The sequence below is a fragment of the Eurytemora carolleeae genome, unplaced genomic scaffold (genome assembly GCF_000591075.1).
Source record: "Eurytemora carolleeae unplaced genomic scaffold, Eaff_2.0 scaffold143, whole genome shotgun sequence".
In the NCBI taxonomy this organism is placed as follows: domain Eukaryota; kingdom Metazoa; phylum Arthropoda; class Copepoda; order Calanoida; family Temoridae; genus Eurytemora; species Eurytemora carolleeae.
This window is the reverse complement of record NW_019396656.1, coordinates 291,395-312,926: the sequence shown is the minus strand read 5'-3', so window position 1 is coordinate 312,926 and position 21,532 is coordinate 291,395. Positions and strand designations below refer to the sequence as shown.

Below are 21,532 nucleotides of genomic sequence, written 5' to 3'. Positions count from 1 at the left end.
AACATTTATGTTCAATTCTTACTAGGTTTACAATAAGAAGATGAGTAAGAAATTTTCTTCACTTAACATGTTGAACGTGGTATTATAATGTTGAGAAATTAATGATCTTTTATGCATAAAATGAAGAAAATGTGACCCAGGACCACGTGAATATCCTCCTCGCTTTCTGACGTTGTTCTGTTGATCGTTAAAATTAAAATACCTTTTGATAATTGACACATTTATTATGATTGTGTAATATTCTTGTTTGATCAGGATTTGGCAAATAATCCATACTTCCAGCATATGTTGGAGAACTATAGTAGTCTCATGTATCAGAATATGAACCAACCTAACCAACCCAAACCTGGACCTTTGAGGGGCAAACCCAGGGACCCTGGAGGACCCTCTTGGTGCTAATCTAGGGTACCTATGGGACCATCCTGGACTTTATATAGTAATCTTCCTTTTAATACATTTGAAGGAAAAGATAAAATTTTTAAATCCTGTGTTATCATTTTCCTGAAACCATGTGATTTGGACATTGTATTATTCGTCCTGCATTTAAACTATATGTACCGTAGTTATGTAATGTACTCACACAGTGTACATCAGACTAATAAGTACTAATTAGATATATATATATAGATTATATACAATTGCAAACAGTTCTATGATTATTGATTACACTGCAGTGCACTGTTGTGTGAATAACTTTAACCAATTAAACTTGTTTACATTATATTTTAGACTGATGTGTTTTTATATATAAGCTTGGTCAAATCAAAATTTAGGGACTACTAATATTTTAACTTGTGGGCTCTAGATTTTTATTCTAAAAATAATTTTTAATTTTTCCGTGCAATTTTTAAACCACCCCCTTTACTTTTTGGAAGAAATGTCTTCCCTAAGTCCTTGTTCTAATGTTTCAAGTGCCATTTTGTGTTTTTTTTTAATTGCCATAAAATTGAAAAAAGTAGTTTGTACTTCGTGCCAATCCTCCCAAACATTCACATTCCACATTATTAGATCTCATGCCGACCCACTTTTTTACCTTTTACAACCTTGTAACTTAACAATAAAATATTAACAAGATAATTATTTTAGTTCAGAGTTGAAGTTAGTTTAGTTACACTGCAGGGTGTCCCACAAAGAATGAGACTGTAAAGACGATTCCAAGTTTAAATTTAGTGTTGCCATGAATTGAATGTGGTCTTAAAGTAAATTATTTAATGATTTGGTAAAAAGTTTAAAAGAAGTTTATAGATGCAGGGAATCATAATTATAAATATTAATTCCGATGAAGTTGCATCTTTTGTGGGCATCCCTTTACATTAAATATACATGCTGTATGCATCATGTTCTTTGTGTTATAATTATAAAATTATCCAGTAAAGGGACTAGAAATGCAATTTCTAGCGACCCCCAAATACTTGCCCAGTCACGATGCAAACCCTCCTGCTCATTAGTTGACGTTGATGTTTGTTTTTACAAATAGAGCTTAACTAATTTAATTTACAATATCAATTTTCGCGCAAAAGAAGGTATGCATTTCTAGATGTACTTTGCGGTATTTTTTACAACGCTAATCTAAATTCTAAAAAGCTTTGTCTGACCAAGTATGAATTATAAAAGCTGTCTTATGCTTTCGTTTGTGATTTCTCTGCATAAGTAATTTGCGCATTTCTTGCTTATAAGAAACAAATGAGAAATTCACAGAAATAATCACTTTTTGAGTAAGTAAATCCACAGTTTTGCTTATGTCAAGGTTTTAAGGGTTGAAAATCGGATATTGCCATTTTTGCAAGAAGGTAATTGATCTTTATATTAAATAGACTTATAGATATAATTCCTCATAGATATCATATCCTGCAGGCCTAGAGATGGACGCGTTTGGTTCATTTTCACATAGCTCGTTCATCGCCGAGGCACGACCCGTTTCGTCCGTTTTATTTTTAATCGTTCAAAAAAATTTGATTTCGTTCGTTCAAAAAAATGTCGTTCACATTTTTCATCTATTTCGTTCGTGTTCTCGTGTAAACGATCGTCCAGTAAAATTGTTCGTTCAATAAAATCGTTCGTCCAGTAAATTAACGATAGTTATAATAAAAGTTGTGCTAAAAAATCAGTTGTTCGGTAAAAAACAATATTTGTTATCAAAATATTTTGAAAATTTCGTTCATGAAGAAAATTATCGTTTTTTAAGTTCGTTTTAAATTGTTTGGTTGTTTTGTTTGTTGTTAAATAAGATTTTTTTTCATTTCTCTGAACTATCCAAGTCGTTCGTTCATCTTTTGTTTCGTTCGATTTAAACACTTTCGTTAGTTCACAATCCACCTTCAATTTTAACTTTCTATTGTTGCTCTATCTGCGGCATTTTCTCTTCTCGAATTATCAAACAATAACTAGTAAACAAATCGTGAATTTATTGATTTTTAAAATTTTAAGCATCCATAGACCTTCCCTGGGGCTATGTGAGGTTCCGTAAAAAATGTATGTCCGATTGGTTCAGTTTTAACGTTTATTGGATACAAACAGCTTTAGACAAGAAAATTAAGTAGATATGTGTAGGATTAGCCATCATTTAATTTAAAATTTCTGGAATGTGAATTTTTGATAAAACTTAAATGGAAAAAGCGCTTCTTTATACCTTAGTATTTAAGATTTGTTGTACAAAGTTTATTGAGAGAAAATATTCGATTTCTTTATTTATTAAATTCATTAAAGGGACTGTCAACGTAATTTAAGCGGGGCCCGATTTTAAAAATGATAAAGATATTCTTTTGTTTTCTATCTGAAAATTTGTAAATTACTCTTTAAAGGTAGCTTGCGGATGAAGAGCAAAGAAGAAATATTTGTAAATTACACCTTTACAGAGAGATATCTACCACATTGAAGATATAAGTCGTCGTTGTGTATCGGACATTGACATCCTTGCATGAAGGGTCACTTGAAGTTACGCTTACTGTCCCTTTAAGTTAAAATTATGTCCAAAGTCCCTTTAAGGATCTCTCATCTAATCTTGATGTTGTGGCGAACTACCAGATCTTTAGATCAATCTAACAATCAGAAATTATAATTTAATATTTCATCGGAAAATAAGTTTCTAGTAAAATGTTCTTAAGAACATTGTTAACTATGTTATTATATTATTTTCTTTGTATATGGTTATGTGATTATCTGTAATTTAGAAGTACAGGGTTAACCATAATGGATGAGTCTTAAGACAAATCTTCTTCTTAACAATCTTTTTAAATTTTGATAAAGTCACGTTTTCTATATGAGTATCTGTATCAGCCATGTTTAATATTTATATCATGGTTATTAGTGACCTATGAAGGAATGACTTCAATAGAAAGATCTTAATTAAAATTCTGTTTTTTCATCTTTTACATTATGTACAGTGAGTACCAGAAAACTGTGGTATGAGAAGACGACATTGTAGCAAGATTTTAGAGTATTTTAAGTTTTTACGCAGCAAATAGTTTTACTTATATGTTCATTTGACTATTATTATTATTATTATTATTATTATTAATGTTTTTATGACTGTTCCTTATATTTTCGACAAGTTTCATTCATTAGTTTCTTGTTTCCATCTGATATTCTACAGTGTCTGGAAAAAATAAGTAAATTAACAAAATACATTATTTTATGCACCCTGGGAAGGTTTCCAAGAAAAACAATCATATTTTTTGCAAAATTTTTGCACATATTTTTTGCGTGTTTTAACATTAAACCCCCTTTAAGAAATTGGAAGGTGCAGGTTTTTTGAGAAAATAAAATATTTTTTAACCTACTCGCTAAGTATTGTGGAATTTCTTTTTTTATTGGAGGATTTTCAAAATTCTTTAAGACTTCATAATTTTAAAAAACTTCTTTTTTATTTTTGACCGGTTGTACACCTTCCCTGGGGTCATGTCACTATGTGAGGTTCTGTAAAAAATGGTCTGATTGGCTTAGCCGTTTTTACGTTTTTTGCATACAAACAAACATATTAACAGGCCCAGACCTGAGATCAATATGCTTGAGATTCCTGTTCTCTGAGTTGTTTATTCCAATTGATAAATTCTTCAGAGCGTTCATTCCACTGAAGTTATTCGAGGCCAAGATTACTAGATTATATCATTATCATCATTATCATCATTATCATCATTATCATCATTATCATCATTATCATCATTATCATCATTATCATCATTATCATCATTATCATCATTATTCCCCCCTGTTTTAAAGTTTATTCTTTTGAATTCCTCCACTGATCAAGGTATCTTACCTTACACATTCTCAAATTTAGAGTTTTTAGTTGTTTTACTCCCAGTTTTTCACAACATTTGACTAAATACAATTTATTTCATTTTTCAATTATAAAAAAAAGTTTTGAAAAAAAATTAAGATTTAAAACATAATTGTAAAGTTACGTTTTTACATAAAATAAACGTCAACTTGCCAAAAAAAAATCTGAAATGAAATAAAAAAATTTTCCAATTTAAATTTACCAAGCATCTGAAGTCCCTCTTGTCCAAAGTTGCTGTTATGAAGATCCACATTTTCAATAAAGAAAACAAACTTGGAAATCTGAAAAGTTTTTTTTTTATTTATTCATTTATTCATTATAATTTGCATTTAGGATCAAAATTGCGTAGTAATTTCTTGTGCAATATCAACTATAAAAGTATTTAGATGTGTGTTTTGAGGATGATATTTTTCTCGCAATTTTAAATTTCATTTTTGAACAATGCATTATATAAAACCAGTTTTAACGTTATGGAAATTTCCAAATTATTCTCCACTGAGAAATATGAATATGAGCCACTAACTCTAACTATTTTTTAAATTGAAGATTATAAAAGATTTTCTCAATATCAAATCATCAATTTAGTAAGAAATAATGATTTTTTTTCTTGTAATCTAAAAAAACTGTTCCCTGATGAAGACAACTGTCGTTTAGATTGGAGCTCGAGATATCCAAGGTTTTCAGAGTCAACTTCTTAGCGTCTCTAGAGAAGAAAGAAAAAGGTCGAAGACGGATAAAATAAAAAGGGTTAAAGAATAATTTAATTAATAAAGAAAGAAAAAAATCGGCTCAAATATGAAAAAAACGGACTAAGTTTGAAAGATCAAAATCGACCAAATACGAAAAAACTCATTGAAAAATAAAAATCGGCCAAAATTGGAGAAAACAAATCGGACTACCACTGAAAGAACACAAATCGGCCCAAATCGAGAGAAGAAAAAATATGTTCACGTTCCTGAAAACATAATCGTACTTAGATTGACAAAAAAATCGGTCAAAACTAAAACTTCTAAAACAGTCCAATATTAATTGTTAAGGCCCACTGACAGTGCACTGTTTTTAGTATTTTAGTTCTGTCAATTCAGGTATCTTTTGCAGGGTAATAGAAGATATATAACTCCAAGGATTAAAAATATTTGTGAAAGTGGAGCCCCTTGCAGAAAATTTATTTTCAAGAAATCGTAGAAATCAACTGAATTATCGGGTTTAAAGTCGAACAAAACAGTTGTATAAAGGTTTTATTCATTTTATTTTGAAAATAAATTTTTTTTTAGCCGTAAAAAGTAGGGTTCCCAAATTTTGTTATTCTTTTTAGTTACTGCACCTAATTTCTCTTCAAAAGGACTTTTTAAAGCAGTTTTTATTTAGTCAGGCAGTTAACTTGGGCTTTTATTTTCATGGCTGCCTCAGAAAAATCTAAAAATTTGAAGTTTTGCTAACCTTATTTGTCTCGAGAATATCTTCAGTTCGATCGGACTGATCGGGTTACCTAGTAAATTGGGTTCACCGACATAGGGTCAAACGACATAAGGTAAAACGAACCAGGGTTTTTCTTATATTATGTTAAATAATATGATGTCTCTCATCCAATTTTGGGTTAGGTCGGGTAAGACAATTTCACTGGGATGAGCGCTGCGACTAGGATGGGGTTGAGCGCCGCGGCATCTTAAATTTTAAATAGTATGCTGTTTCTCACCTTATTTTGGATTAGGTCTGGTTAATTTATATTTCCGAGTCGAGCGCTGCGACTAGGATGAGCTAGTGAACCGAGCGCTGCGGCATCTTAAATGTTAAATAATATGCTGTCTCTCGCCTAATTTTGGGTTAAGTCTGGTTAATTTATATTTCCGGGCCGAGCGCTGCGACTAGGATGGACTAGGGGGCCGATTCCTGCGGCCTCTAAAATGTAAAATATAGAGCTGTCTCGCACATTTTGACCCTATGTCGTTTAACCATTGGAAATATTAAATTGTTTTCATGATATAGAGGATATAGAGTGTCCTTTTAGGCCCTACATTCAGATCGTTATATTGACTTTTTAATACTTTTGATTCTCAAAGACAGTAAGAATTTTTTTTTTGAATTTTAGGCTTTCCAGCTCTTTCAGCTTCTTAAGCTTGTTCAATATTAACGTAGATATCAATTGTTCTGGCAATTTATTTAAGCTGTTATCATAGATTAATAAAATAACAGATAGGACACTACATGTCCTCTTTGCAAGATTCAAGATTTACGAAATGCATAAAAAATGATTTTTTGGCAAAATTGGTTTATAACTATGTGGTTGAAAAAGTTAAAGTTTCAGCGTTCCAGTGTAAGCCGTTTTTAAGTTAAAAAGAAATAACCTTAGGGGTGGGGGAGGGAACACCCCTGCCCCCCAAGCATGAAAGGGTTAACAAAAATGTAATTTAAAAAAATGAACTTTACCTTGCAGAATCACGTGTTCGGTTTTCAGTATTATTGGTATTAGCTCAAAAAATCCGTGTTCACTTTTTCAAATTAATAAATTATTTTTAATATTACTCTCAAACAGAAAATATCGAGATAATTGATATCAATGCGTGTTCTATGTTCACGTTTTCGCTGCTTCTGTTACGTAATTTATTGATAAAAAAACTAATTGACTTAGAAATATTGGAATGAAAAGTTGTTGGAAAGCATTTGTTTAAATGGTTCAAACTTTAGTCATGTTACATGTATACAATATTGTAACCAGAATCAAACCTACCATATGAAAATCTATTGACCTGGAGTTCTACATAGAATGTGAATCCTCGTGTACACTGTACAGCGTATGATCACCACATGAAAAACTACCATTACAAATCCCATAGCCAGAAAACCCGAACCGTAGCCCCTGCTATCAATTTTATCTATTAATTAGTATCATATTTGTTTTACTCTATTTCTGCTGTATTCCTGTTATTTACATATCCGTATTTATATTACTATTAGAATATACATAGTTGCAGTTTTAAAGGAAAATTGATTGATAATCACATTAAAATAGGGGTTTGGTTAAAAGTGAGCTTTAATTCATTTTCAACCGTCGTTAAATAAAGATGTTTTCGCATTTGCTATTTAAACTTTGTTGTGCGGGCCTAATTGTTTCAAATAATATAGTAAATAAAGTATCTCAAATTTGCCCCTTTAGTAAAAGTAAATTCAACCTATATGAAGCATAAAGTCTGACCGCGTCAACCTTGTTGCACCGGCTAGTCCTGTCCATAGAGCTAGGTACAGAACAAACTGGGACCTGAAAGGTTGACCCGGCTCGGAAATTCAAATGTACTGCGGCTGCCCGTGGTATGCGATATTTTCGACTGATTTAGAATCAGAGATAAAATTATGACAATACAGATTTTATTCCGTTGTAATATTTACGTAAATAAATCCTCAGCATTACAACCCAGTAAACTGAAAATCTACGTATTTATCAATTTTTTAACCTAAGCTGACAGCGACTCATATCTGAAAAGAATTTAATCAAACATTAGGATTTAAAATTTGATTATTTTTAAGATTTTTTGAATATGTTTATTTCATGAATTTGTTTTATAGAAAAGGCCAAGATTATTGCACTCAAAATCTGATTTTATAATCATTATAATTTTTTGCCTTGATTTCGTTGGCTATATATATTTCAAAATATGAAAACTGCTTTATTAAATATTAAATATTAAATGGTCAAAGTTTGAGAAAAAGGGATTAGATAATTAGAGGTTGATGGAGTGTTTAGTGAACTTTAAAAAAATTTTACTTTACCTAGTTTTGCAAGATGTTTAGTTCTACGATGCACTGAAGCAAGTTTTCGTATTCCATACCTTTAAAATTTACATTCTTATTATTAAAAAGAAATTTTATTACAATTATATTAATCATTTAAAAAATTCACAAAAACATTAATCATCTAAAAAGTATGATATTAAACTTTTTTTCGACTAAATTTTACTCTTTATAATATTCTGTTCTGTGATTTGAACTGACAAGGTGAATGAATTGTCTGAAATACTGTACTGTACTGTACTGTACTGTACTGTACTGTACTGTACTGTACTGTACTGTACTGTACTGTACTGTACTGTACTGTACTGTACTGTACTGTACTGTACTGTACTGTACTGTACTGTACTGTACTGTACTGTACTGTACTGTACTGTACTGTTCTGTACTGTACTGACCAGGTGAATGAATTGTCTGAGATATACAGTTCTTGTAGATGGCCAAACACCGGCATTATTCTGTGTAACATACAATAAATATGTATAAAAAATAAGATTAAAATTTTCAATAATGTCCGAATTCCAATTATTCACTTATAATAAATCAACAAATCATAAATTGATAAGATTAATAAATTGATAAGCTAAATAAATTAATAAGCTAAATGAATTGATTGATAGGCTAAATAATTTGATAAGCTAAATAAATTGATAAGCTAAATAATTTTATAAGGTAAATAAATTGATAAGCTAAAAAAATTAATAAGCTAAATACATTGATTGATAAGCTAAATAAATAGATAAGCTAAAATTGATAAGCTAAATACATTAATTGATAAGCTAAATAAATTGATAAGCTAATAAATTGATAAGCTAAATAAATTGATAAGCTAAATAAATTGGTAAGCTAAATGAATTGGTAAGCTAAATAAATTGGTAAGCTAATAAATTGATAAGCTAAATAAATTGGTAAGATAAATGATTTGGTAAGCTAAACAAATTGATAAGCTAAATAAATTGATAAGCTAAAGAAATTGATAAGCCAAATAAATTGGTAAACTAAATTGATAAGCGAAATAAATTGGTAAGCTAAATTGATAAATTGGAAATTTATTTTCTAAGGAGATCGATTGGAATTTGCAATGACGTCTATTTAGAGATGGATGCGTTCGACTTCTTTCATTTTGTTCGTTCATCGTTCATCATGAACGGCCCATTTCACATAAATTTCACTAGAAGGGGCGTTAATTTGGCGTACAGTCCCGTTTAGCCTCAAATGGTCTGTATTTGTACTGTACGGCTTGCCCTGGCTAGTTAAAATGCGGCCCGGTACTTGAAATAAACTTGAATGTACCGTGATTTCGTTCGGTTTTTATTCAATGATTTAAAAAATAATTGATTTCGTTCGTTAGTTTCATCTATTTCGTTAGTTTTCTCACTGAACGATCGTTCAGTAAAATCGTTCGTTCAGAAAAACTGTTTGTTTAATAAAATCGTTCGTTCAAATAAAAACAGTTCGTTTTAAAAAGTTTTTCAAAAAAGTCGTTAGTTTAGTAAAAAATATTTCACTTCTACTATCATTGGAATAGATACAGAGTTACCCAAAAAGGATGAGACTGTAACGACGACATAGAATCCTTAAAATATGACGAACCCAAGGTTAAAATAAGTCTTCTGATAAAATGATTTAAATGATTTGGCAAGGACAGAAATAAGTTTACAGTTGCAGGGAATCATAGATATAAAAAACGAGAAATAAATTCCGTACAATCGTCTCATCTTTAGTTGGTAACCCTGTATATAACCCTGTATAGTTGGTAACCCTGTATATAACCCTGTATAGTTGGTAACCCTGTATATAACCCTGTATATAACCCTGTATATAACCCTGTATAGTTGGTAACCCTGTATATAACCCTGTATAGTTGGTAACCCTGTATATAACCCTGTATAGTTGGTAACCCTGTATATAACCCTGTATAGTTGGTAACCCTGTATATAACCCTGTATATAACCCTGTATAGTTGGTAACCCTGTATATAACCCTGTATATAACCCTGTATATAACCCTGTATATAACCCTGTATATAACCCTGTATATAACCCTGTATAGTTGGTAACCCTGTATATTTGAACAAAAATTCATATTTTCTAAGATTTCGAGTAAAACCATGATTGTTTAAAAAAATTAATGATTGACGTCAATTGTAAAAAAATTAAATTAATGAAAATAATTTCACTCCTCTAGATTAAAAGATTTAAAAAATAATTTTTGTTTTTGTAAGATTCTTTTTTGTACAGTCCTTATCAATGCTTCGTCGTCCAGTTGACAATCTGACAAATCAAGAATCTAAAAATAAAATGAGTAAAAAGTAAAAAAAAAGTAAAAAGTAAAAAAAGTAAAAGTAAATTATCCACTTAAATAATTTAAATCGTCCAATCGTCCAATCGTCCAATACAAATATGAATATCATAAATATTATATTTTGTGAGTTGTTCAATGGATTTGATCAAACATTTAAATAACAAAATTTAATCTAAACAATTTTATTTGTTTATTTCTTTATTGCCTCATTTTCTTTATAAACACATTTGTTTCAACATTAAAATGTAGGCCTACATCCTGATGCTGTTTTTTTTTGTAAATAAAATTTCTGTTTATTAATCTAACAAAAATTTGATGATATTTTACCATCTTATGAATAATTTGAAGAGAGAAATATCAAAAAAAAATTTTTACCTCCAAGTTTTTTAGATCGTGATCAGTCATTTTTCTAAGGAAAATGTTATAATTTATATAATCTTAAAAACTGCATTTTTTATTGCTATACAGGGCTATATAATTTTATATTATAATATTAAAATTATATTATGCTTTATTATTTTTACAATTGCTATTCCGTCTAGAACGACATCAGATTTAAATCTTATCAAGAAACTTAAATTCTAATTTTAATGTTAAAAGAGAAGGATGGGCAAATAACCTGTTTTACATATTTTATCATTTTATTTTTAGATTTTTTTTAGGCAAATTTTTTTCTTTAGAAATAAATATTTTTTGTCTGAAATATAAAACTTGTTTTGATAAACTTGTTTGAATAACTAGGATAGCTCTTTGTAAAGTTCCCCTTGCTCAACTTTCATTAAAGAATTAATCTACCCCCCCCCCCCACCCTTCAACTGACAGGTCGGAGCTAGTTTTATTTCTGTGTAATAAGGTCATTAATGGGGGGGGGATAAAACTTGAAAAGTTTTAGACAGTATATACGCAGTAATTAAAATATGTTAATCCAAATTTTGTTAAAATTTTTTCTTTAAAATTAATCTGATTTGCTTAAAATAGGAAACAGTAAAATAGAAACATAAAAAATGCTAAAATAATGAAATATTTTGTGTATTAAGTTTGATTACTGAAAAGGGAAAACTAAAAGCTGAAAAGTGAAAACCAGGCTAACTCGATGTATACCTGCTAAAGCATGTTCCCTGTATTTTAAGTACCGGACCAACACTTAATCTCCGAAAGCAATCGGTACATATACAAATAAAGACTTAATAAGGCAAAACGGGACGGTAGTCCAAATGAATCTTTCTCTTCTACAGGGTGTCCAAATAAACATGGGAATTGAGAGACGACTTAAAAGTCGTCTTTGATTTCTGATAATTATTACATAGCAAAGAAAGTAAAAAAACGAAGCTGTATGTCTGACAGTGGTATACCTTCCTTGCGTCTTAAAAATTGACGAAGAAATTAGACAATAAGACAATTTTGATTTATTAAATAAACTGAAATTTCTACTTCGCAATATCTCCGTCAATTTTGAAATTACAAAAATGGTAGACCACATTTTGAAAATCTGAAGACCAGGCGTTTTTGATATAAAATGTTTCAGCTGGAATACTGCAATACTAGTGTTCATGAAAAAATGCTGCATGGATCGAAGACGATATAAAAGTCGTCACTGAATTCCCATGTTTTTTTGGGACACCCTGTAGTAAAGGTTTTGTATACTCTATACTTTTTTGGGACACCCTGTAGTAAAACTTATGAGAATTGCGTACAATGTAAACACAGCCTGGACGGTAAACGGGAATGCACACCAAATAAATCCTCCCCTTCTATAATTCCAATTTTCGTAGGATAGATGGATATCCAATTGTTACCTCCCGGCATTGTCCAAATACCTTTACAATCCCTTTAATTAAATAAACTATTTTTAACATTTTCCTAGTTAGCTCCGCTAGACCTTTATGTGTAAACACACACCCAGTCAACTGGACCTTCTTCAACCTCCACAACTAGAAAAGTACCAAATTTAAAGGGACTGTAAGCGTAATTTAAAATGACTATTTATTAATAGAGATGCATGTCCGATTCACAACGGTACAACAATACCCTCATTTGTAAAGCTGAAGATCGAGGTTACAGTGTACAATTTAGTGTACTCCGTCTGCTATTGTACAGTCGCGCGGTTTCTTGGCACTTAATTTCCCGCTATATAAATAAGAATATTTACGAAATACTTGATTCAACAGCTGTTTAAGGGGTATCCTTGTACATCGGACAAGCCACTCTATAGATTGAAGGTCTTTTAAAAATTATGCTTACAAGTTCCTTTAACAAATATAAATATGTACTCGGCTTCAGGGCGCGTCACGTTTCTTTTTCTAGTTACATTTTTAGCTAAGTGTAAAACAGTTTTTCAAACCGCCATATATTCTTCTTATTCTGAAAACGAAAAAGTTTCGCTTTTTCCGTTTTCATTGATGTTTTTAAATGAGGTTGTTTAAAAAATACATATTTTCTTGGCAATTATTTTGATTTGACTTTCAGGAACTGTATTTGTAATTTCAAGTTTCCTTCCATAAAAAAGAAAGAAAAAAGGGGGCACATCTCATTCACACCGGTACCCTTACAACCTTAGCCTTATCGGTTTTTTTTTCTAGAGTGTAAAGTGTTTGATTTTATTTTAGGGAAAAATGTGCTATTTCCTTCTTTTTTTCTGCGTTTTTGGAGATCCGAACGGAAGCCACTAATAACCTCTGATCCCAATTTTTCTTCGCGTTCTTTGCAGATGACCACAATTGGAGGCTGCATGCAAAAGTTCAGCCTTTTATCTCAATTTTAACGACTAAACTCAGCCTGTACAATATTTGGTGCCAAAAAGTGTCGAATTGACCCCCTTTCCCAGTTGGTTCTGAAGCAGAAATGCGCAAGTTGCTTTTGCAGAGAAACCAAAAAAGAAATAATTGATGGTATACTCTTAAATCTATGTTGATAATCTGATAAAGAACCAGGATGTAAGTTATAAAATAGATTTCCCCTGGATCAACAATGTAAATGTTTAGAAAGGTATTCAAATTCCTAATTATTTCGTATTTTAACAATAGACAAGACTACAGTACACTCTGACGTTTATTATTAATAATATTATACACAATAGTTAGACTTTGTAGATTGACGTGCTGAAGTGTTTAGAGCTCATTATCGAACAATTTCTCAACATCCGGTCTCAAAACCACAAATCCTTTCTTAAAACCACACACTCGGCCACAAAACCCAACATTTAGCCTCAAACCCCTCCAACTGGCCTGAAGCCACACAAAGTTTAGATTTGTTTTACCATTTTCTTGCCTAAATTCAGTCTAAACTCAATTATGCATCATTTTCACCTTTTCCTCCTGTCTAGATTGGAGTGAGGTCTTATTAGAATACATTGCTTACTTTTTTCCCGAGCACTGCAAGAGCTTCATCAGTTAATCCACAATCCTGCATTTTATACCATTATTAAGGATAACTACTGTATGATACAAGTTACGGTTTTAATTAGCCGTCAAATGGACATGAAATGCATGAATTTTTGCAGGAAAATATATAAGACCCATTTGACATTGATTGTTTAGTTGTATAGATAAAAATATTTACTTTTTAACAATAGTACAAAAAAATTGCCAAAATAGCGTATTCCTAGACAACAGTTTTATGCATTTAAAACAATCGTTTTAAAAAATATATAGTTTTCAACAACGACCGTTTTTTCGTTTTTTAAAAGTTCAAAAGGAGTGGGTCGCGTTTTCAAAAACGATTAGTCATCCTAACTATGTATATGGTGTTCCAATAAACATGAAAATTCAATATTGAGATGAAATTTTCTTTCGTTTAAAATATTTATAAATAGTAAAGTTAGTTTATTATTTTTCAGCTTTTAAAAATATATAATTTCTTGTTTTGTAGTTTAACTAAGCGAATACAAATATTAAATTATTAGAAAGATCTGATGTTTATTACATATTATTACTAAATTACTAAATTAGTAATCATAGTAATTAACTAAATTATCACACTAAAAACTGAATATTACATTAAGTAAAGTAATCAAATGTTTTTAGGACACCAACAAAGTGGCCCTCTATCTATTTACAGCGGTATTTTTAACGACAGAATTAGATATCTAGCAGAAAATTGATTATTTTTAACTTGCGGATTTTGCTGCAGAAACAATGAAGAAAATTGCAAAGAATATTCTTCATTTTTGTTTACTTTGATAAATGCCACTCTATAAATAAAAGATTACTTGAAATATTTCTACAATCCGTTTAAAATACAGGGTGTCCCACGAAACATGACAGTTGGTGAATAGATTTATGTTTCGTGGGACACCCTATACAACAAAACAAAAGTGTATTTATTACATCTATATATAATGTTGTAATCTATGTCTGAGTGTTTGTTTGTTGGTCCGATCATAACTCAGGAATCCCGGAACCGATTTTTTAAAAATTTTGATTAAGGAACAAGGATGAATCACAGAAATAGCTTGGTTTTGAGATTCTAAATTTAGTGGGTCAACTTTAATGGCAACAAATATCTAACATCTTAATTTACGACCTAGCGCGGGTAAACGGCGCGAGTAACTATAAGTAACGCTGGGTTCCCAGGCTAGTATCTGATATATCTTAAATATGAAAAACTTGACCTGAATAAGAAGACTTTCTGGACAAACTACGGTTTGATCAAAGTGTTCCAAGTAATATGTCAGGGCAACAACATCATGCAGTGCAAGTTTAGCCTGAAAAATATAAATTAATGGTATACCCTAAACAAACATAAAGGTTTTGTATACTCTATACAAACATAAAGGTTTTGTATACTCTATACAAACATAAAGGTATTGTATACTAACATAAAGATATTGTATACTCTATACAAACATAAAGGTATTGTATACTCTATACAAACATAAAGGTATTGTATACTCTATACAAACATAAAGGTATTGTATACTCTATACAAACATTAAGGTATTGTATACTTTAAACCAACATAATGGGATTGCATACTCTATAGTATATACAAACATAAAGATATTGTATACTCTATACACACATAAAGGTATTGTATACTTTAAACCAACATAACGGGATTGTATACTCTTTTGAACATTTTACAGTTTCTTAGTTAATTTCTGAATTATTTAGATCATCATAATTTAATTTTGCAATATGCAATATGCATTATGCAATATGCAATATGCAATATGCAATATGTAATATGCATTATGCAGTATGAAATATGCAATATGCCATATGCAATATGCAATATGCAATATGCAATATGCAATATGCAATATGCAATATGCAATATGAAATATGCAATATGCAATATGCAATATGCAATATGCAATATGCAATATGCAATATGCAATATGCAATATGCAATATGCAATATGCAATATGCAATATGCAATATGCAATGTGCAATCTGCAATTTGTAAAATGCAATATGCAATATGCAATGTGCAACATGCAATATGCAATGTGCAACATGCCATATGTAATATGCAATATGCAATATGAAATTTGCAATATGCAATACGCAAAATGCAATATTCAATATACAATATGCAATATGCATTATAGATATAATTTAAGATTTTAAAAAAGCAAGGCCAATAAAACTGTGGAAGAGGAAGAAAAATTAAATAGTTTTACCAGTATACAGATTGAAAATCAACTAATGAAGTGAATTGGGACTGTTTAGACTGTAAAGACGACTTGCAACTCTTAAAATACGACAATACTAAGTTTAAATTAAATTTTTTGCCTTGAATGTGGTCTTTCAACGTTTTTTTTAATGATTTGGAAAATAAAATAAAACTTTATAGTTGCTGGGAATCATAAATATGAGGAAACAGGCAATATATATATTGTACAGTCGTCTTTGAAGCCTCATCCTTTGCAGGTAACCCTGTATATGAAGGAATTCTAAATAATTAACAACAAAACAATCTTCTTAAAGTTTTCAAACTTTTACTTACTTGAATTACGCAAATATGCTTCTCATTAGGCGGAGGCAGCAAGCATATTTTTCTCATTCGAGCCTAGGCATCAACATTTCAATTATTCGGGCCTAGGCATCAACATTTCAATCATTTGGGCCTAGGCATCAACATTTCAAGCATTCGGGCCATGGCATCAACATTTCAATCATTTGGGCCTAGGCATCAACGTTTCAAGCATTCGGGCCTAGGCATCAACATTTCAAGCATTTAAGGGATCGCATCAACATTTCAATAATTTAAGGGACTGCATCAACATTTCAATCATTTAAGGGACTGCATCAACATTTCAATCATTTAAGGGACTGCATCAATATTTCAATCATTTATGGGACTGCATCAACATTTCAAGCATTTAAGGGACTGATAACCAATTTCAATCATTTAAGGGACTGCATCAACATTTCAAGCATTTAAGCGACTGCATCAACATTTCAAGCATTTAAGGGACTGCATCAACATTTCAAGCATTTCAGGGACTGATAACCAATTTCTAAGTGTTCTTTTATTTAAAAAAGCTCAACAAACGAAGCAGGATAATTTCATCTAAAGGGAAATTGATGAATATTGTGGAGATGTCTAAAACTGAAACAAAACATTATTTAAAAGGGGAACTTGTGGATTTAAACAGGAAAAAAAACTAATAACAACATGTGAAGTACATATCTACATGTGAAGTACATATCTACATGTGAAGTACATATCTACATGTGAAGTACATATCTACATGCAAACATTTAAAATACAAGTTTTAAAGTTACAAGTTTAAACCTGGGGGTGGACTCTATTTCAATTCTTCTTAATCAATAAGGATGTGTGAATCTAGACTTAAAGAAAGGGACTGTCAGCGTTATTTCAAGTGACTCTCCAAGCAAAGATGACAATGTCCGATTTACAACGGTACTCTTAAAAGCTGTGTCTTAATAATTTGATTTAGAGATCTAATTTATAATTTGAAGACTTATTATTTTCAACTGCTCTACAAATGTAACTTGCGTTGCGCATTTCTACTGCAGGAAAACATATTTGAATTAAACACTTATATACATAGAAAAACGACAATATCTTCCACATTATTGATCAGATAATGGTTTCGAGAGTACCGTTGTGAATTGCCATCTTTGATTCACGGTCAAAGGACCTAGGGTCAAACAATAAAAGTTTAAAACGCGAAAAAGGGTAAAATGACTAAGCGTAAAACGACATAGGGTCAAAAAGTACGACAAACAGGCAACATTTTATTCCGACTATTTTTAGGTTAATTTGAACTCATTTCATGTTATAGTAGCCGCAGTGCTCGGCCCCCTAGCCAGTCTTAGCCGCAGCGCTCGGCCCATAAATTGTCTTGACCTAGCCTTACCTTGAAAAATTACACTTTTCATGTTATTTTTATGTTAATTTGAACTACTATAGCAGCAGCCTCGGCACACTAGCCTTTCCTAGCCGCAGCGCTCGATCCAGAAATTGTCTTAACCCGACCTAACCCTTAAATAATACATAATTTTTTTTCATTTTTGACCTTTTGTCGTTAAACTCTTTGTCGCGTTTTTGACCGTTTGTCGTTTGACCCTAGGACGTTTGACCCTGGGACGTGTGACCTCTGTGACCCTATGTCAGTGAACCTCATCTTTGTATGGACGGTCACTTGGAATTACACTTACAGTTTCTGTAAGCCCTAGCTATATACTAACCTCATGACAGCAGTGTAAAAATGTAACAGGAGACTCTAACCATAATCCATTTAAGTGCCTGGTTACAAAAATATTTAGATTTAGATACATTTACTTCATTAATACATATTAATATTGAATAAAGGTCTCGTTAAATCATATATTCAATAAGTAAATAGTGCCTAGTTATAATAATGTGCTGCCCTAACAAATAATATTAAAAATAATATAAAAAAACAATATTTAAAAATTAAAATAATAATCACATTTTCAGATTTAGTTTTTAAAGCAAATTTTCCTAAAATCTGGAGGGGGGGGGGGGTGCAAAGAATTGTGTTTGTTATGTAAAATTCGAAATGGAAAAAGTAGGAGAAATTATATGGTGTAAAGAAAGTTATGCAACATACTGTTTTGGCTCTAAATTGGCGGGAAAATATGAGATGATTTATTTTTCTATCTGCCCTTACTAAACCGGTTTTAATGTAAACAAACACATATCCAGAAATTTTTTTTCACTTTTAAAAAAAAAACCAGAATAAATTAGTGGGTCTAATAGCAATGTCTGAAAGAGAAACGCCTGAACCTGAGATAAGTATCTGCAGTATCTCTATGTGGGGGATTATTAAAGAAAATGATTTACTTGAGATAATTATCTGTATCTCTATCTATCTATCTATTCTATATTATTAAAGGAATATATGATTTACTTGAGATAAGTATCTATATATATCTATATATCTATCTATATTATTAAAGGAATATGATTTACTTGAGATAAGTATCTATATATAATATGTATCTATCTATATTTTTAAAGGAATACGATTTACTTGAGATAAGCATCTGTATATATCTATATATCTATCTATTTATTCTATATTATTAAAGGAATATGATTTACTTGAGATAAGTATCTGTATATATCTATATATCTATCTATATTATTAAAGGAATACGATTTACTTGAGATAAGTATCTTTATCTATATATATATCTTTATATTATATTTTTAAAGGAATTTGATTTACTTGAGATAAGTATCTATATATATATCTATATATCTATCTATATTTTTAAAGGAATTTGATTTACTTGAGATAAGTATCTGTATCTATATATATCTATTTATTATATTATTAAAGGAATATGATTTACTTGAGATAAGTATCTGTATCTCTATCTGGAGGATCATAGGATAGCTCCTGCAGAAATTTAGTACACATCTTCTGGCCATCACTTGTCTCAACTAAAAGTATAAAAAGGACTGGAAGCGTAAATTAAAGAAAGGAATGCGGCCGATTAACAACGGTACCTTACAACCTTTGTGTATTCGTTTGAGTAAAGAAATATGTGTGTAAACGTGTGTGTAAACAGGCGCGTAGTGGAGGTTTAGCCTAGGTTTTTTTTTGTGCACCCCCCCAACGGTTGATGTGCACCCCCCTAAAGAACCGGTACTATGAAAAAATAAAGTTTATAATCTTTATTAATCTAAGGCTGACTATTAGTCATCTGACCATAATCCCCAATCATTTTAATTAAATAAAACTCCTCGAAAAAAAATATTGTAAATAAGATTGAAGTACAAGAAGAATTTGAGAAATAATCATAAAATGGACAAATTGTGATATTGTCGAATGATAAGAAAAGTAAAAAATCTAAATATATATGTAAGTTTACTGTTTAATAAATTAGAGCCTGCCTCTGGCTCTAGGGGGGGGGGGCTAAGAGGTGCGTGTCTAGGGGGGGCACAGGGGTACCTGCCCCCCCACTACGCGCCTGTGTGTAAATCCGCTTGTAAGATCACTTGCAAATTCCGGTGTGCACTGCGTGTACAGTCTGAACTGAACGAAGCGTCACCAGAACTTTCAGCTAAGCTGAAAACTTTAGAATGAGATATCCTGAATCATGATCGCTTAATCTGATCACATCCAATGTACACTTTTGATTTTCTTTTTATAATCCTCTTTTTGGATAATTCTACTGTATAAAAGTTACGTTTGATAACAATTACAGATACAATGCTATATCGATTGGACTATAATCCGATTGAATTAAAGTCAGCTGTTCCAAGCAGGCTTTTAGAGCATTAAAACAAATATAAATATTATCATGTTAATATGAAATAATTAAAAAACAGGTTTTAGGACTATTGTCATTTTGAACGTTAGTCTTAATAAAAATTAATCCAAAACTTACGTTCGTTCAATTGATGTTTAGTTCAATTGATATCCATTACACGCTGATGGGTTAAATTTTATAACTTCTTTCTTGGATATCGAATGTGTTTTAAAGTAATCTTGGGTTTAGTAAAACCAGGAGTTTAAGGATTAATCTTGATATCCACCATTCTAAAGTTTTCAACTCTGATTATACAAGCAGATTTAGATACAGTTACACACACATCTCTGTACCCGACCGTTGTAAATCTGACGCCTCTTTATAAATAGAGGGTCACTTGAAATTACGCTTACAGTCCCTTTAAAGAATGTGTCCAAAGTTTCTCTGGTATATTTTGAAAGATGAAAATTTCCACAAATGATAACTGATTAGGACTGGTATGATTTTGGGGAATTATATTTTAGTAAAAAAATATTTCTGACACAAGATGACTTTGTACAATGCATTTACATCGTACAATGTATGCACAATTTGCATATTGTACGCTGGTGAACAAGCGAAAAACATATTTTATCAAAAAAATCGAAGATTAAACAATCATTATCCCCTCGAGGGAAATATTTGTAAATTAAAAGTAAAAATCAAAAAAATAAGTAACTCCATGGAAATATAAAGGCAGGGTTCCATTTTAAGTTTAAAACTAGTGTTTTTTCATCTTTCTTCTTGTTCCAAATTCAGATCGAGTGTTGAATATTATGTAAGCAGTAAAGAGGCGCTTACAGCCTATATGGGGGGCTGACTGCTTAGCCCCCAGGTGGACAAATTCCTGTTAATGCTCCTGGACAGAGCTTGCAGCACAAGACGGGAAAAATACTTTTTCTTTTTTTTGATTTCCTGGAAGATTTGTGTATTTTTGACAAATCTCATATTATTTAGTTTTTAAATTAAGAATTTAAAAATGTTTTAAACCTGAAGATATTCCTGCCAGAAGAGGGAGAATTCGAACAAGTTTTGTCTAAATATATATTCTGAGCAAGTTTTCAAGGAAAAAATTAATTGCATAATTATCACAAATCTATCTATGCTTAAATATAAGGTTTGTTCTCTAAAAATTTGGAAACTTTTAAGCAAATAAATTTCTGATTTTTTTAAATTGAAATAAAAAGAATTGTAAAATTTTAAATGTATTTTTTTAGTCTTAAAAACAGTTAGTTTCTCTTTCTTCCTTTTCTTTTCTCTGAAAGTTTATCTTTAAGAGAAAAAAGAAAAATGAAGTAATCATTGTGCTAAAAGTTAGCTCGATTTATACCACAATGATTAGCTGTAATTTTTTTTCTGTTTTGATTGATTCCCGGATTTTTTCCAAAAAAAATTGGATATTTCCAAAAAAATTTAAAATATAAATAT

At 30.8% G+C, this 21,532-nt stretch overlaps 2 protein-coding genes across 8 annotated transcripts in view; one reads left to right on the top strand and one right to left on the bottom strand.

The window, feature by feature from the left end:
• LOC111706976 (mitogen-activated protein kinase-binding protein 1) overlaps positions 1-1,077 on the top strand; it is a 51,804-nt gene extending 50,727 nt beyond the window's left edge. For all 7 annotated transcript variants that reach the window (XM_023479940.1, XM_023479945.1, XM_023479943.1 and 4 more), the window contains one exon: positions 256-1,077. In XM_023479940.1, the coding sequence (XP_023335708.1) occupies positions 256-399 (144 nt within the window). In that variant the 3' untranslated portion in view covers positions 400-1,077. The remainder of the gene's footprint in view (positions 1-255) is intronic.
• Positions 1,078-4,219: 3,142 nt separating this feature from the next.
• Positions 4,220-21,150, bottom strand: LOC111706991 (uncharacterized). The gene is made up of 17 exons (XM_023479956.1): positions 21,095-21,150; positions 19,163-19,253; positions 18,029-18,086; positions 16,317-16,379; positions 14,976-15,068; positions 13,724-13,768; positions 12,227-12,297; positions 10,742-10,775; positions 10,305-10,351; positions 8,461-8,520; positions 8,045-8,103; positions 7,729-7,750; positions 6,707-6,768; positions 5,720-5,768; positions 4,910-4,982; positions 4,482-4,560; positions 4,220-4,320 (listed from the first exon to the last, which is right to left on the bottom strand). The coding sequence occupies exons 2-17, from the start codon at positions 19,228-19,230 to the stop codon at positions 4,220-4,222; spliced, it is 984 nt and encodes a 327-aa protein (XP_023335724.1). The 5' UTR covers positions 19,231-19,253; positions 21,095-21,150.
• Positions 21,151-21,532: the final 382 nt, after the last annotated feature.